The following is a 15,441-nucleotide window of genomic DNA, read 5'->3' on the forward strand; positions in this document are numbered from 1 at the left end:
TTTTGAAAAAAAATCAAAACTATGCAACCAATATTGTTTATATAGATTGTCGTTCTTTATCAAATAAAGTAAATGAATAATCGTACACAACAGTTTTTCTCTACACTTTCAATTTATTTTTTGACAAAGAATAACCTCTTTCCTAATTGTATAATACATATATTCAAATATACTACTGGATAATTAAAATATAATTATTGCATGTCAAGATGCATTATTAATAAAATGACTATAGCATCAAACCGTTACCCGCATAATTTGGAATTTTTAACGATTAATTTAGCCAACTAATTAAATACTTTTTATTTTTATATTTATTAAGTAATTAAAATTGTAAATCGTTTCAAAATTTCGTAGCTTGGTCGAATACAATTTCAGTTACGAATACGGAAAATAGATAATTAGTTTAATGCGTAAATTACGATAAGATGAAGCTGGAACTGAAACATTCAGTTATAATGTGATTAAGTTTATTGAAAAGATTACAATTTTTTATATGAGCGGAATGTATATAAATATACACAAGTAAATGAAGACTAGACTGAAAAATAAAAAATTTAAACAACATCGTTAAAAATACATAAAATGTACAAGAATAAATTATAAACTTAAATCGAGTATTTAATAAAATTAAATCAAACGATTAGAATGTAATTTAAGTAATGCGTACAGCATTAATCACAATAAAACTACATCGCTTACATGTATACACGTACGTTTCAAGTATGGGTTACAAAACACTTATCAAAATCACATGACAATTGCAATGTATGACGGTCGATCGTACAAAGCGAATTACACAAATCACATATCAGAGGCAAATTTAGAGAAACAGACACGAGTAGATAAAGGCATCCTAGTTTTTCAGTGCTTCCCAATATATAAAATTCGTCAAATTTCTTCAACCATTTTAATATTACCCAGTTAACAAATGTATACATAAAAGGAAATATATTATTAAACATATCCCATAATACATAAATATCGATTGCAATATTATATACACATGTATATAAAATTGGAATATAAATTATTACAAATATTTATAAATTTTATTACTACTTTAGGTTTAAAAAAAGATTTATCGTGTACATTAAATTTGCAATAAAAATGTAAATAATATTTCACAAGATATTTATATAATATAATAGAAGCATAAAAATATACAAAAGAATTTCAAAATTAGATACCGAATTTTATTCTAGACTCTAGTGATATCGTCAATGTAGTCAATATTTTTTTTACCTTAAATTACTAGTTAAATTCGAAAACAAAGGTAAATTATAAGAATGGATAAATATTGCAGAAATCAATAAAATTAATTATCAGAAATCAATAAAACTGAATGATTACAACATTTATTTATTGTGAATATTTAATAGTAGCGATCGTATTTATGATACATTTTAGTACATAGATACTATTTTTTTCTTAAGAATCAATTTGTAATTATTATATTTCTTTGTCATCTATATTTTATTGGTGTATCGATACATTGACAAGTTTATCGATGCAATGATGATGAATGATAAGCTTATTTTTACAATTCATTTAACACACATCAGAATTGTTAGGTGGCCTAATAAATACTAATTGTAATTTTGAATAGAAAATATAAAAAAAAATGTTTTTAGTATTCGTGTCTTTCTTAGAAGTTATTTAGAGTTGTGCAGTGACGGGCACGGAAGTTGGGAGACGCTGCCATACGAAGCCACAACAATGATGAATCATGCAGTAGAAGGGAGGGTATAAAATAAATGTAGAGAAGAGAGAGTATCCTCGTTAGTCAGAAGTGGTACAAGGTACGTTGTGAATCTTATTTATTTTTGAGAAATCTTTTTCTATAACAAGTCTCCGTGCTTGAGAAGACGTCCAAAAATATTATGGTATTAATGCCAATAGTATCAAAAAACGTTAAACAGGTTTGGTAATTATGGTCTTTTGTCACGTGCTATAATTTGATGGTTTTACGAATCATTATTCCATTCGTCCTTTTACCTTATTAAAACTCTCGATAACTTTTGAGCTTGTTTCTGTAGAACAAGTTTGTTTGTTTTCAAAGAAGCATTGTTGTGTAATCTTATTTTTCGACAAACCCTTATCTTTTGTTGGAATACCAGAGATATCGAGTCATTCGTAGCAGTTTGTTTATGTGTATATGTACGCATCTAGGAACCCGTTAAGTAACTAAAATGATTGTTTGCTTTGTTTAAAGCTTATCGGAAATAAAGAGAGCTAGTCTTTGTATTCCACATTAAATGATGAATTCCAGTAAATTGATTTACATTTCTTTATTGATGAATGTAGAGAATGGAAATGTTAATTGCGATGCGAAGTTTAAATTGAGTATTAAGTAGTGTATTGCAACCTCTTTGTTCACATGATTTACGTGACATGTCAAGGCAGATATCAATTTCAATATCGTATAAAATAACGTAATGTTTCCGCATAAAACTAAGGATACTTTCGTCGAAGTAAAACAATCACTAGTTATTTCGCGAGAAAATTATTACGACTACTGCTTCGCGTCATTTATCGTTGAAAAGTTTAAGAAATGTAATTTTTTGCCATTTCATGTTACATGAATTGTTTTTGTTCTATAACATTGAAATTACTATTAAATCTCATACAATTTAACCAAATCAAATAAACTATTTTCATATAAATTATATAATTATATATATATATAATTTGAATCACATGTTTATCAATTGTTTCATTTTGTTGTTTATTTCATAGTTGAAGCTAAAAGCTATTAGATGTTTTCAATACTTATTAAATATGCAACTGACATATTTTATGTCAGTACAGACCGATGCAAAAATTTGTATGTAAATTATAAAGATAATCGAGTTTACTTTTAAGCAAGGCACGCGAATAGTAAATTTTTTCAGAATTCTTTGTCATAAAAAGAGCAAGTGTTAAAAGACGTGTTAATTAAAGAAAAATTTCTTTTCATATATTGTTCCAGATATAACATAGAAATGATGAAGACACTACTATTTTTAATTGTAGCAATATTTGCTACTGCAAAAGCTGTTTCTTTCTTTGAATTGGTCAAGGAAGAATGGACAACGTTTAAGGTATATCTCATTCACATCAATATTTTTGTGTAATAATAATTAATTAATTTAATGATTTCAAATGTTAATACTAAATCCCTCATGTACATTTTTTGTTATTGCTAGAGGAAAATGTTTTTTTCTTTTTTCTTTAAATAAAGAGAATAGATCTCAGCAAATACTACTATAAACAAATTTTCACCACTTGTTTATTTGTTCAATTCAGTAGAAATTAAAGCACTTTGAATGAGACTTATGTGCATTTATGGATTAATATATGCACATAGGAAAAATAACTTTTTATAATCTTAACAATTGTAATATTATCCATTTTTGAACTCTGTTAACCATATTATTATAATATTGAATGAAAATTTTCCATACTTTTGAGACACCCTAATTTTTTACATTTGATACTTTCTTCGGTTTCAGTACAGAAACCAAATATTGAATGCATACTTATTGAGCATTTGGTTGTCAAAGTTCATCCTTAGATTCATCAGAAATTTTGTATCTTTTATATACATTGAGTTTCATGAAATGAATGTATACAATAACAGAATTGCTTTTTTATTTACAAACTTATTATTTACCAATACCATAGTCTTCTTACTATTCATACAATGGTAAAAAACTTACCTTCTTGTATGTTATTTATCAGATAAATGATATTATATGCAGTGCTGTTGTACTATTTCTGAAATGATTGATTTAACAATAATAACTATAGCTAAATATAGCAGATATACACAAAAGAAATTTTCAATTGTACTCAATAAATTATTATAGATAGTAGTATATATTTTAATCAATATTTGGCAACATAAAACAATATCTAAAAAAATAGACATAGATAAATAAAGTATAAAGAAATTTCACGCCTCATATAAGGGTTATACAAACGAGACACTTATATGCATCTCATAGTTATGCTGCATAAAGTAGAAGTTTTACATTCTTAGATAAATGAGTCATTCTGAGCAAGTAAATATTATTATAGATTTCTTTGTGTATATTGAGTATATCAGTTATAGATTAAATTTGACCTATATCATTTTTTACGATTATGCACTAATAAAGCACTCATTAATAAATAAATCATTTATAAATTTCCTATCTCCATGTTTTCTATGGAAAGTAATACTTCATCTTCTTAATAATTACCAGATTGAACATAATAAAGTTTACAAATCCGACGTAGAAGAAAAGTTCAGAATGAAGATATTTATGGATAATAAACATAAAATTGCTAAGCACAATGGCAATTATGAAATGAATAAAGTTTCATACAAATTAAAAATGAACAAGTATGGAGACATGGTAAGTGATATTTATAAAGATCTTTGTTTTATATTTTGTGTAATTATATTTCTAATTTAACACCTTTTCTTATTTTATGTTTAGCTACATCATGAATTTGTGAATACATTAAATGGTTTCAACAAATCTGTAAATACTCGTTTGAGATCTCAAAAATTACCTGCAAGTGCGCTGTTTATTGAACCAGCAAATGTGGAGTTACCCGAGTCAGTAAATTGGAGAGAACAAGGTGCTGTTACTCCTGTTAAAGATCAAGGACACTGTGGTGCATGTTGGTCATTCTCTACAGTAAGTTCTGTTACCAATAATAGCTAAACTATCATTACTTGGATTTACTTTTAAATGAGAAATGTTTCGATCATAAAAATTATGATAAAAGTATTTAGCGCCATTTTATTTAGACAAATTGTTTGTTAGAAAATAAACAGTAATGTTCATTTTCTCATTATTATATTACTCTCTTCATTAAGAATAAATTTGAATTATAGACCGGAGCTCTAGAAGGACAACATTTTCGACGAAAAGGAGTTTTGGTTTCTTTAAGTGAACAAAACTTACTTGATTGCTCCAAAGAATATGGTAATCAGGGATGCCAAGGAGGACTAATGGATCAAGCTTTCAGATACATTAAAGATAATGGAGGTATTGATACAGAGATAAGTTATCCATATAAAGCTGAATCTCATAACTGCAGGTAAGAGTTGCAATAAAAAACCCACTCACTAAATGCAAAATTCAGTGCATTGTGTTTTATTATTTTTTAAATTATAGCTATAATCCAAAGACCAAAGGTGCCTCCGATGTCGGTTTTGTAGATATTCCTTCAGAAGATGAAAATAAACTGAAAGCAGCAGTTGCTACTATAGGACCGGTTTCTGTTGCCATTGATGCTTCACATCAATCTTTCCAGTTTTATTCTGAAGGTTTGTCTATTTAATATTACAAATATGATTTTAATAATTCTGAAAATATGTGGAAACATGACAAATACTTCAATGTAGAGTGAAGATCAATTTAAGAAATTGCAAATCGTATACAAATTATAGGTATCTATTATGAACCTGAATGCTCTTCAAAAGATTTGGATCATGGTGTATTAGTGGTGGGATATGGAACTAACGAAGACGATCAAGATTACTGGTTGGTAAAGAACAGTTGGGGAGAAACATGGGGTAATAAGGGATATATACAGATGGCTAGGAATAAATTAAACCATTGTGGTATCGCTTCCTCGGCTAGTTATCCCCTTGTCGGAACTGAAGGATAATTTAAGACTTAAAATAATTTCAAGGACAAACTAAAATCTCGAAGAATGTGATTGAATAAGTGAAATTACAGTACAGCCTTAATTATCTGTGGCAATGAAAAGTATTTAAAAATTGATTTATGTAATCATGTTTTAAAGCTCTTCGCCCATAAATTGTTTGTTATCATATTCTTGATAGAATTTATATAATTTTCTTCTGTTATTATCACATAAGAACTTGCTTAAAAGTTTAAGAAAATTTTCTACAGCTTAACTTTTGGCCGTGGATAATTGAATTGACAATATATTTTACTTCTGATAATTGAGGTCCTACAGTATATTTAAAATGATTTTTCATTTAATATATGATTTGAGTACATTATAATTAAGTTTCTGTTCGTACGTTAAAGAAACAAATATATACTCTATAAATTTATAAGTTAGTTTTATTAATGATACATCCTATACTTTCCAAAAAAATAAATTTTGATGGTATACATTATCGACCAATCGGTGGATGTATCAAATTTCCAAGCACAAGATGGATGCTGACAAATTGGCATTGTGTAAGAGCCGTGAACGGTCAGAATATGGAATATTATGGCATTAATATATGTATATTATAAAATATAGTCTTATAATATTTAACAATTTTTTTTTATCAAAAGATTGTGTTTGTGTGTATCGATATCGTAGATGTTTTATTTCATTAACGACTAATTCCAGAACTAATTTGTAAACATAACCTAGAAACCTTTGAAATTGGCGACGTCGACGTCATGTATTCGATAATTTAAGTGAATGAGTATGTTTCAATAATTTTATGAACGAGTACATGTATCTTGGAAACTCAAAGCATCTGTATATCGTGTACATTGTTTTAAATCTTGTATCTGTTCAAAATAGTGATTTTTAAAAATTATTATAGATACACTTGAATAAAATGTTGTTGACTTTTTGTCACTTAGAATTTTATTTTCTTTATAATATTCTCTTAATTTAACTGTAATTTATAAAATATAGTTATATCAAGTTACGTGTAGCTGGTAATTGTTTCCGTTACTTTTTGTGTAAAAATCTTTTTTTTATTTTTTAACAGTACATCAAATATTTTCTGATAAGTATTACCAAATAATGATGCAAATTATTTTATTTCAACTTGGACAATCAAACGTAATTAGCAACATTTTAAAGTATACAAGTTATATATACATACATACATGTGTATATATATATGCAATATCGATATTATTTATATTAAGATTTACTTTGTATTGTTATTTTAATACATTTTTTAATGCTATTAATATATTTATTTATTTATTTATTTATTTGTAGCTAAATATTAACAATGGGAGAATTAAATGTGTGTTTCCAAATAGACACGGATAATCGTGAAAATTTTCCATCGGCAATTGCTTTTCGAACTTTTAAAAACCAAAGAGATTCGTTTTATGAAATATTTAGAATTTGGGAAGAGAACCATTTAATGTCAGGATGGACATTTCAGAGGGATTTGGGAAACAAAATACGAAATATGTTGATGTTGCACAATGATGCCATCAATTATTATCATTTTACAAGATTATTTAAATCTCAACTTTTAATTTCTTGTATACAAAATAGACAACAGGTTGGTTTAAATATTAATGTTGTTTGTCTAGAAATTTCTTATATTTGTTAATCTATTTTCTTTTTATTTTTAGGCAGAAGTGGAGGACGATGAAAGTATAAGTGTTTTAAAAGTATTAAAGCATATAAATCCAGAAAAGCTAAACCAGCTACAGAAGCGATTAGTAACTCCGCAGCCTTCTAAAGATCAAATTATGGAACCCTCTTTCCCAGGAGTTCAAGAATTTTTCAAAGATTTCATATTGTTTGCTTTTAATCCAATTTTTTATGCTCACTTAGAAAATTGTTTGGTCCATGAAATAATGGAATTGAACGATACTCAATTTAGTGGCAGTGAAATAGAAGATTCAGGTGTTAATGCGCTTCACAGTACAAAGTATTAATTTAAGTTATGTGCGAATATATTGTTGATAGATTAATGTAATTTTCTTTGTTTCAGAAACAACAGTCGACGATCAAACGCAACAAAATTTTACTACCTGTTTATCAAGTTTACGGCTTCTTGCAAAAGTATTAGGTCTTGTTGTCTCTTTACCATATAGGTCAGATTCGAATAATTTCAAAGAGTTAATAGCAACTCAAGTGGAAGTAAGAAGTAAAGTAAGCAATATATTTCAGATGCATTTTAGTTCAAACGATTCGATGTTTTATTAATACTCGTAACTAATATCACGCTCCTTGTTCAGGTTTTACCAATAGTAAATTTACATCTTTGCCTGCATAATGCGATAGCATTAGGAAAATTATCATTGACTGTACCTTGGATAGCAAAGTATTTGGCAATGATGGATACAGTATCGTTACGATTACCACATTATAAGCAAATCTTGGAACTATTATATTACTTTTACAAAGCTGTAAATCAGTCTGATTTTACAACACCCGATAGTCCTATTTCTCGACAAACGGCAACTCTTTTAAAACATACTTTAGGTTGGTTATTCGAATTACCAAATTTTCCAAAGGATTTATATGTCACTTGGCAGAAGACGTATAAATTTAGAGAATTGCAAAGCCTTAAGCAGCTTGACAAACATTATGCACAGAAGAATGCTTTATTAGGAGAACCCTTAGTGTCTGTTACATCCACTAAATACAATTTGGATAAATTAGATATTATTAATGAAAGAACGTTGCGTATATGTTGCCCTTTGGTTCGAGCAAATTTGTCTCTAACAAATTCGAATAAGAAAATAAATGATTACAGTTCAAATAAACATATTACGCCAGTTTCTAGTCAACTCCATAAGTCTGCCAGAAGTGCAGGTGTAAAGCATTTAGAGGTAAGTTTTACGATTATTAAGTATATTTCATAAGAAATATTATAATTTTTACATTTTAACAGTTGCAATTAGAAAAAGCATTTTTTCACGGACAGCCGGCATCTACTCGGAAAACTGTTGACTTTGTGTCTGAACGTGTCGCCTCGACTTGTGTTAAGCACATATGTAGTACTTTACTAATGTCCTCTAGAGAAACGAATTTGAATACTTTTAGAAAGATTTTAAAGAAGAAGCAAAGCGAAATGCAATTGGAAACATTGACAAGTTTCAAGGTATCGCATGTATTTTTTAAATAATAATTGTATCCATAAAATCAATGGTATGGTGTTAAAAATGTAAAGATGTTCGCTAGATTGTTTTTGAAATCGCAAAAAGATAATTTTCAAACATTTACATACAGGTATCTTTGGAGAGTGAAATGAATACTTTTGCCACAAATACGTCCAAGGAATTGAAGGACCAATGTGAAACGTTTATACCGACGATTTGCGAAGCACGCGTAGCTAAATCTATAGAATCTCTTTTGGCGGAAGATTTGGCATCCGTGAAGGAAATGTGTGTTAAAATTGCAACGAGATTGGCTACAGAACGTATTAATCAGTGGATACAGTCTCACATAATGGGCGGCTCGTTATTTATAAGAGACATGGAACTTGAATTAAATAGATTTTCCTACAATAACACACCGTTACATCCTATCCAAGGAAAAGAGCATAATCCGAATGCCGTAAGTCCAACTACCATTACGAATGACTTGAGAGTAAGTATTTGTTTATTCGATGCATTTTTTAAATACATTAAAATCAAAACTTATCTTACTGCAATTTTGTTAGGAACATATGTGGAATATTCTCGACAACGCTGGAGCATCTTTAACGATAACATCGGTGTCGACCATATTGGATAATTTGTATCAAACTTTGAACGAAAGAGCTGATCTTGTAGTAGGTCCTGAGAAGATTTTGTATTCCCTTAGCACGGATTTTGCTTTATTTTTAGGTAAAAGTCTATCAATGTACAATAATTTGTCGTTATATCGTTATATCGTTATATCGTTAAAAACACAAGGAAAACTTTTTGTTTACAGTCGCTTATCGGAGCGATCTCCTCACATCGAAGGTTCAAGAAAAGTTTATAAAGGTGTGGGCGATGAGTCGTTGGAAAGCTTTGGAATTGGATTCTCCTATAACCAGAATATTCAGTCCTAGAAACATTATGCTGTTAGCTCAGCCAGAGAAAGAGGAGATTTGGTCATTTCTTGGAAAATTTATTAAAAGATTAATAGAAAAGGAAATTTTAGACATCGACAGTCTTAGCGATCAATGTGTGGCATTATTTAGACAAGACTGGCCCGTGGTAAACACTTGTTTTCGTGCGATCTGTAAACATTAGTTACGGGAATTACTTTTACTGATATATTAACGATTTATTTTTGTACTTGTAGCCCATGTTGAAGCATTTATCGAGATGTTTAACGGAAGCTATAACAGACTTCAGGGCATCGGACGAAACAACGGAAAAAGTAAAATACCTGCTTGGATGGATAGCGGAGACATATCACGAGATGGAATTTTCCAACGACTATAGTCCCATAGATTAGATCGTCCTTCAAATTGTTTTGACTTTCTCTTTGAGGACTGGCATATTGTATAAATTATACAATATCTTGTGATAGGCATGTAAATTGTTGTAAATTGATTAACTTAATGACAAAAGAGGCGTGCGTTAATCGCACTAACTTTAGATATTGTTATTACAATATGTAGTTGTAAATTGACATAACGAATTTCAATTGATTTTAAATTGTTTAAAAGTCGCTGAGCATTCAAAACAATTCATCGATAACATTTGATGAATTTCAAGTGCCGTAAATTCGATAGGCTTTACACTTAGTTAGTAGCACTGTGTACGAATTATATTGAGAAAGTGTTAAATATTCGCTCGTTTATTGTACGTACAAGCGTACGCAGATTTAAATTTCTAGCAATGCTTAGATCTAACATTACTTGTATATCCTCGGACGATTGTTGCGTTTTATTCCATCGAATACGTATTTTATAGCTAAGAACAAGATTTTAACTTTAAGATTTGTTTTTTAATTGTTTGCCTGGTTTATGTTCGTTTCTCCACTTACCGTTCGAAGATCCAAATATTTGTTTAGAAACTCGAACAATTAACGCGGAAAAGGTGCTATTGAAACTTTGCTAAACACATTGATGTCGGAGTAGCTCGTAAAAAAGAAATTATTTAAAGAGATTGTGAATTTTTTATACAACTAAGCGATCATAGAGTTTTGAAGTAAACTGGAAATACTTTAAACTTACAAAGAAGTAAAATGTAATCGTTTCTTTAATTTTGCAGAAGTTTATAATATCTTGTATAAACAATATATACTCTTCTATATATTGCTCGTATATACTTCTTATTGCGAAAAATGAAAAGGAAAATGCGAGCTTTAATCAATCTCGAGGTAAACATACGCACAACTCCTTTTAAAACCCCTTTTCGTTTCGCGCGGTTTTATTTCGAATTGAATTTTCAATGTTAAACCCTTCCACGTCCAATCGTTAAATTTGTTTAGAAATTTTCTATCGAACGAGACAAACGTTACCATCGAGGTTTATCGAACGGCGGGCGGTATACAGAGATTTAAATGTTGCGAGATAAACGACCGATGAAACGGTCTTGGATTTCGTTTGCGTTGCATTTAGAACGAAGTAAAATTGATAGGAAATCGTTACAAATTAGACAACTAAACTGAAATTCGTTTCATAAAAATTTGCGCACGGAGAAACAATCAGCTATGCACCCTCGTTTTGCTACTTTCGTCGACAGTTATCAATTTTATCGTTGACAATATTATTATTACTCTTCTATCGAAAATATATCAATTTTTAATATTACGATCCTTAACGTACGATCCTTGAATGTGAAATTAACGGCTCTGAAATAGACCTATACCAGTGTTTAAGATATTATTGTCATAAACGGAACGAGCATTCTTAAGTACAATGTACAGATATCAAAATGAGAATAAAATTACGATACATTGATACTAATCGGAGATGGTTTATCGGGTATAAAAGCGGTAATGGTCGAGTATCAGGGTTGAAAATTTCAAGTACCTGTTTCGAACGTTACGATACGATATCGAAAGAAAATCCAAACACGGATTTATAGCGATATCGAAGGTAATATTTTATTTTTCAGCTCTTTATATATCGTGAGTTAACTTTTATAAAATTTCATGTATTACGAATCGAACGTCGTTCTTCGTCAAAATGGTTACATAGGCCGTTACGTGTGCGCGAAGCAGGATTACTTATCGCGGGACTTGATTTGTTTTTGAAACGATTGAAACAGTGTTTATCGTTGTTTTAATTTTATAATTCGAGTGTACAACTTTACTCTCTCGGACGGTTACAACGAGCAATGAAAATATAATACTCGAGTAGCAATACCGCGCTTATTTACAAGGGGTACGAATTTGAAAATTGTGGTTTTTCTTCTTATACGTTTACTCATAGATAAACCACATAATACGTTCAACCGTTACGTTCGTTGAAATATTACGTTACAAGAAACGCATTATTTAATTTTTTTCGAAATCTTTGTTCTCTGCGGTTAATTCTTTGGGTATATGCGCGGCAGAGGATGCGCAAACGACTTGAGCGCGAACAAATTTCCTGGCAGTTCGGCGCTGTCGCTCCATCCGTTCGTACGCATTGTTCATCTTCCGTGAGATTTCGCCGAACAAAAGTGTCGATGACCACGCGTCACGCTTGCGCGTCGCTTTTTCGCGGAAAATTATTATTTATTCACATGTTTCCACATTTTCTAAGATCGGGGAAAGTGAATTTCGTTCACAGGTAGTTTTGCCTATTTTAAACGGACGCAAGCAAGTATTTACCTTGCATCGGTTAATTTCGTACGATAGAGAATTCGTTCGCGATCGCTTTTGCAACGTATATACACGTAGATACTTGTCCGTTCACGCGACGTTGCGTACCACGTTGCCACTATCCGTTGTTTCGTACATATGTATACCGTGAACGTCGAAGATACATCTTTCGAGGTAAAGGCCGTTTCCCTCGCAACGGAGAAACGTTTCTCGTTTCACGGTTCGATTTAATTCTTCGAGTATCGATCGTTGATCGAGAAAGAATCGGTGATTTCGATCGACCGATAATTACGGACTAGATGCGGTAGCGCGTATTTCGGTCGGTCGGTGACCACCGTGGGAAAACACGAAAACGAAAACGAAAACGAAAACGAAAACGAAAACGAAAACGAAAACGAAAACGAAAACGAAAACGAAAACGAAAACGATCGTGCATTGTGTTCGTTTCGGTCGCGAGTCGCTTTGATCGATCGCGAGACCGAGGGTGACAACGACGGTGTCGACGAGCACGTTGTCGAGAGATTGTTGGCGTGACACTTTTTTTCAAGAGCGCGAATTAATTTTCTATTTAAGAACACGCGATCGTCTTCCCCCACTCTGAGCACGTGTTCACCCACCGGCACGTGGCTCCAAAGAAGATGCGAAACGGTTTTACGGTATTCTGCGTAGCACGACACCGTCCGAAAATCGAATACTTTCTTGCTTCGTAAGGTAAGTACACGCCATTATCCGCGCGCGCGTTATTTTCCTTTCGACGATCGTTTATTTATTAACACGTCGTCCTGTGTATATTCCCTTCGAAACGATAAACATCGTTATCGTCTCTACGATACGTTTTTGTTCGAAGCGCGTACATACATCGTACACACGATATTCGTCGAGTGCGTTGATCTCTCGGCGTTGAGCTCTCGAACTTTAATTGTTGTTTGGTCGCGCGCCGGAGAAATCGAAGCAAAACGGTGGCTCGAAGCCCCATGGTTCGAATTTTTCGTTTCAAGCTTACGTTATTATCGTCATCGTCGTCGAACATTCCGAAGAAATTTTAATCGAAAAACAAGTTTTTCACGACGCAACGTGACGCATTTCTTCGTTTCGTGGTAACGATCTCATAAAAGAGATAGGTAATTAGGTAGCCCCGAAGTTTCGAGTCGGACCTCGTCAACGATCGTATCGAGGAATAAACGTAACGACGATTGCAATCGTTGTTTCCGTTAACGTAGTAGGTACTTGCTCGTCGAATGCTTACCAATTGAAACGCGACGCGACGCGACGCGACGCGATTTTCGCGTCTAGTTTTACGCACGGGCAACGTTCAATCGTTATTTATCCGAATGTTAAGATTCGTATTTCAATTGGCAACGAAACGGTATTTCGTCGTGAAAATAACTCGCATTTGTGCTCGCAAATGGTCGAGATCGTAGCATCAGCGGAGCCATTAACGGGCAGGGAAGAGTTGCGCATCGACATCGGGAGTTTATTTGTAAACGGCAACGATCGTTCTCGCGAATCGAGCTGAAAGCCGAGCCGATAAGGTCACCGCGTTTAACGAGTCCGTCGAATCCACTGGCGGCAAACCGGATAGAAATATGTACTATATATACGCGGGACGGGACCGAGTTTGTCGATCGTTGGATACATTTCCGAAAAAGAAAATAACCGAACAATTGCTCGAGATCGAGACTCTCCTTCTCTTTTTTCCTCCTCTCTCTCACTGTTCCGTACACATCTGCGACGATTAGCTAACAATAAGTAAAGTTGCTCGCACGAGTTTGCTTCGCAAGTTTCGCGGTTGCAACCGAGTTAGAAGAAACGCGGGAAGAGAAACTTTTCCCGATGAAAACTTGGACAGATATCGAAGAAGTTCGTTTCTTTCGATTATTTACCGGATCCACGCGTCTCGCGTGATTTTCCCCCGGTAACGTCTTCGGGAACGAAAAGATTATTTATCGCGAGCGAGACCAATCTCTTCCAGTCTTTTGTTCGACTCGTCGAAACTGGTGCGAGCGAACGTTTTCTAACCAACGTCGTTTCAGCGTTCGACGCGTTCTACGATCGAAAGAATTCGATCAATTTAACGAAAGGTTTGGCCTTCTTTTACCCGACGTCGCGATTAGCCGATTAGAATTTGCTATCAGGCGAACAACGACGATTACGCGACAGCCGTAAATGTGCCGCATCGGTCGCGATTCTCGTAGGGGAAGACCGCAATTTGCGGCTGGTGGCATCGGACGCCATTTTGATTCGCCTCTTTGCAGGAAATTACCAGGCCTGTTTCAATTTGCTCTTCCCGTGATACGCGAGACTCGGTCGCAAATGAAATTTTCCCTGGCAGTGGCCGATGAAAAGAACATCGATCAAACTTCTCTTTCGATTGCGAGCTATTTTACGTTTCGTTGTCGTACGATTATTTTTCACGCGTACAGCTTGAAAAAATATACGTCTACGCGTATTCGTCGTCGGAAGTGTCTTTAACGATAACGTTAACGAGATCGATATTTATCGACAAGTCGAGGCCGAATTCGATCAAAAGTACGGAATCGTTTCGTAAATGCGACACGAACCGTTGCCGGTGAACGAAATCGAAAAAATATCCGTCGAGTTAAAACTACCGTAGACACGTGTATAGTTCCGTGTACGATGGAACCTACGATAATATCGAGGGTCGTAAATCTTAATTCGGCGTTTCGCGGTCCCTTGGCTGGGTTAGGTCCGCGCTAACCGTAAATCGAATCTCCCCTGTGCTGGATGGTTAAATTATGTCGGGAGAGTTAAAATTGTTCCTATAATCGAACAAAGACGATGCACGTGGATATATATATTTTCGATATAGTACTTTTACGACCGGTGTAGACATTGGAAGAATCTTGGATAAACGCGAATACGATTCGATGTATTATCTCGATCGTTTTCTCTTCGAAGGAGCTAAATAGAAAACGTAGGGTACAGATTATACGTCGCACCCTTGTTCGACGAATCGATCCTCGTGGTAGTTGGGTG

The 15,441-nt window shown here is 32.9% G+C and overlaps 3 protein-coding genes across 9 annotated transcripts in view; all 3 read left to right on the plus strand.

The window, feature by feature from the left end:
- The first annotated feature begins 1,795 nt into the window (after positions 1–1,795).
- Ctsl1 (cathepsin L) lies at positions 1,796–6,591 on the plus strand. 2 transcript variants are annotated; one of them, XM_076306012.1, is made up of 7 exons: positions 1,796–1,922; positions 2,972–3,083; positions 4,230–4,382; positions 4,467–4,670; positions 4,871–5,076; positions 5,154–5,305; positions 5,429–6,591. In XM_076306012.1, exons 2-7 carry the CDS (start codon positions 2,985–2,987, stop codon positions 5,647–5,649), a joined length of 1,035 nt encoding a protein of 344 aa, XP_076162127.1. In that variant the 5' UTR covers positions 1,796–1,922; positions 2,972–2,984; the 3' UTR covers positions 5,650–6,591. The 2 variants fall into 2 exon arrangements, with proteins under 2 accessions (XP_076162127.1, XP_076162128.1); XM_076306013.1 differs by having other exon boundaries at positions 1,891–1,927.
- On the plus strand, positions 6,314–11,596 carry Dlt (codanin-1 like protein dlt). Of its 3 annotated transcripts, none has more exons than XM_076306009.1 (10): positions 6,314–6,433; positions 6,967–7,261; positions 7,335–7,611; positions 7,700–7,860; positions 7,947–8,543; positions 8,606–8,815; positions 8,944–9,303; positions 9,377–9,542; positions 9,631–9,899; positions 9,988–11,596. In XM_076306009.1, the coding sequence occupies exons 2-10, from the start codon at positions 6,980–6,982 to the stop codon at positions 10,141–10,143; spliced, it is 2,478 nt and encodes an 825-aa protein (XP_076162124.1). In that variant the 5' UTR covers positions 6,314–6,433; positions 6,967–6,979; the 3' UTR covers positions 10,144–11,596. The 3 variants fall into 3 exon arrangements, with proteins under 3 accessions (XP_076162124.1, XP_076162125.1, XP_076162126.1); XM_076306010.1 differs by lacking the exon at positions 6,314–6,433 and adding an exon at positions 6,785–6,801 and having other exon boundaries at positions 7,709–7,860; XM_076306011.1 differs by lacking the exon at positions 6,314–6,433 and having other exon boundaries at positions 7,122–7,261; positions 7,339–7,611.
- A 652-nt stretch (positions 11,597–12,248) lies between these two features.
- Positions 12,249–15,441, plus strand: part of LOC143145087 (adhesion G protein-coupled receptor E3) — a 68,303-nt gene continuing 65,110 nt past the window's right edge. For 2 of the 4 annotated variants that reach the window (XM_076308128.1, XM_076308125.1), the window contains exon 1: positions 12,249–13,155. The gene's annotated coding sequence lies outside the window, so the exon portion shown is untranslated. The remainder of the gene's footprint in view (positions 13,156–15,441) is intronic. The other 2 variants (XM_076308126.1, XM_076308127.1) reach the window with 2 other exon arrangements.

Source organism: Ptiloglossa arizonensis, chromosome 3, assembly GCF_051014685.1.
Source record: "Ptiloglossa arizonensis isolate GNS036 chromosome 3, iyPtiAriz1_principal, whole genome shotgun sequence".
NCBI classification, from domain to species: Eukaryota; Metazoa; Arthropoda; class Insecta; order Hymenoptera; family Colletidae; genus Ptiloglossa; species Ptiloglossa arizonensis.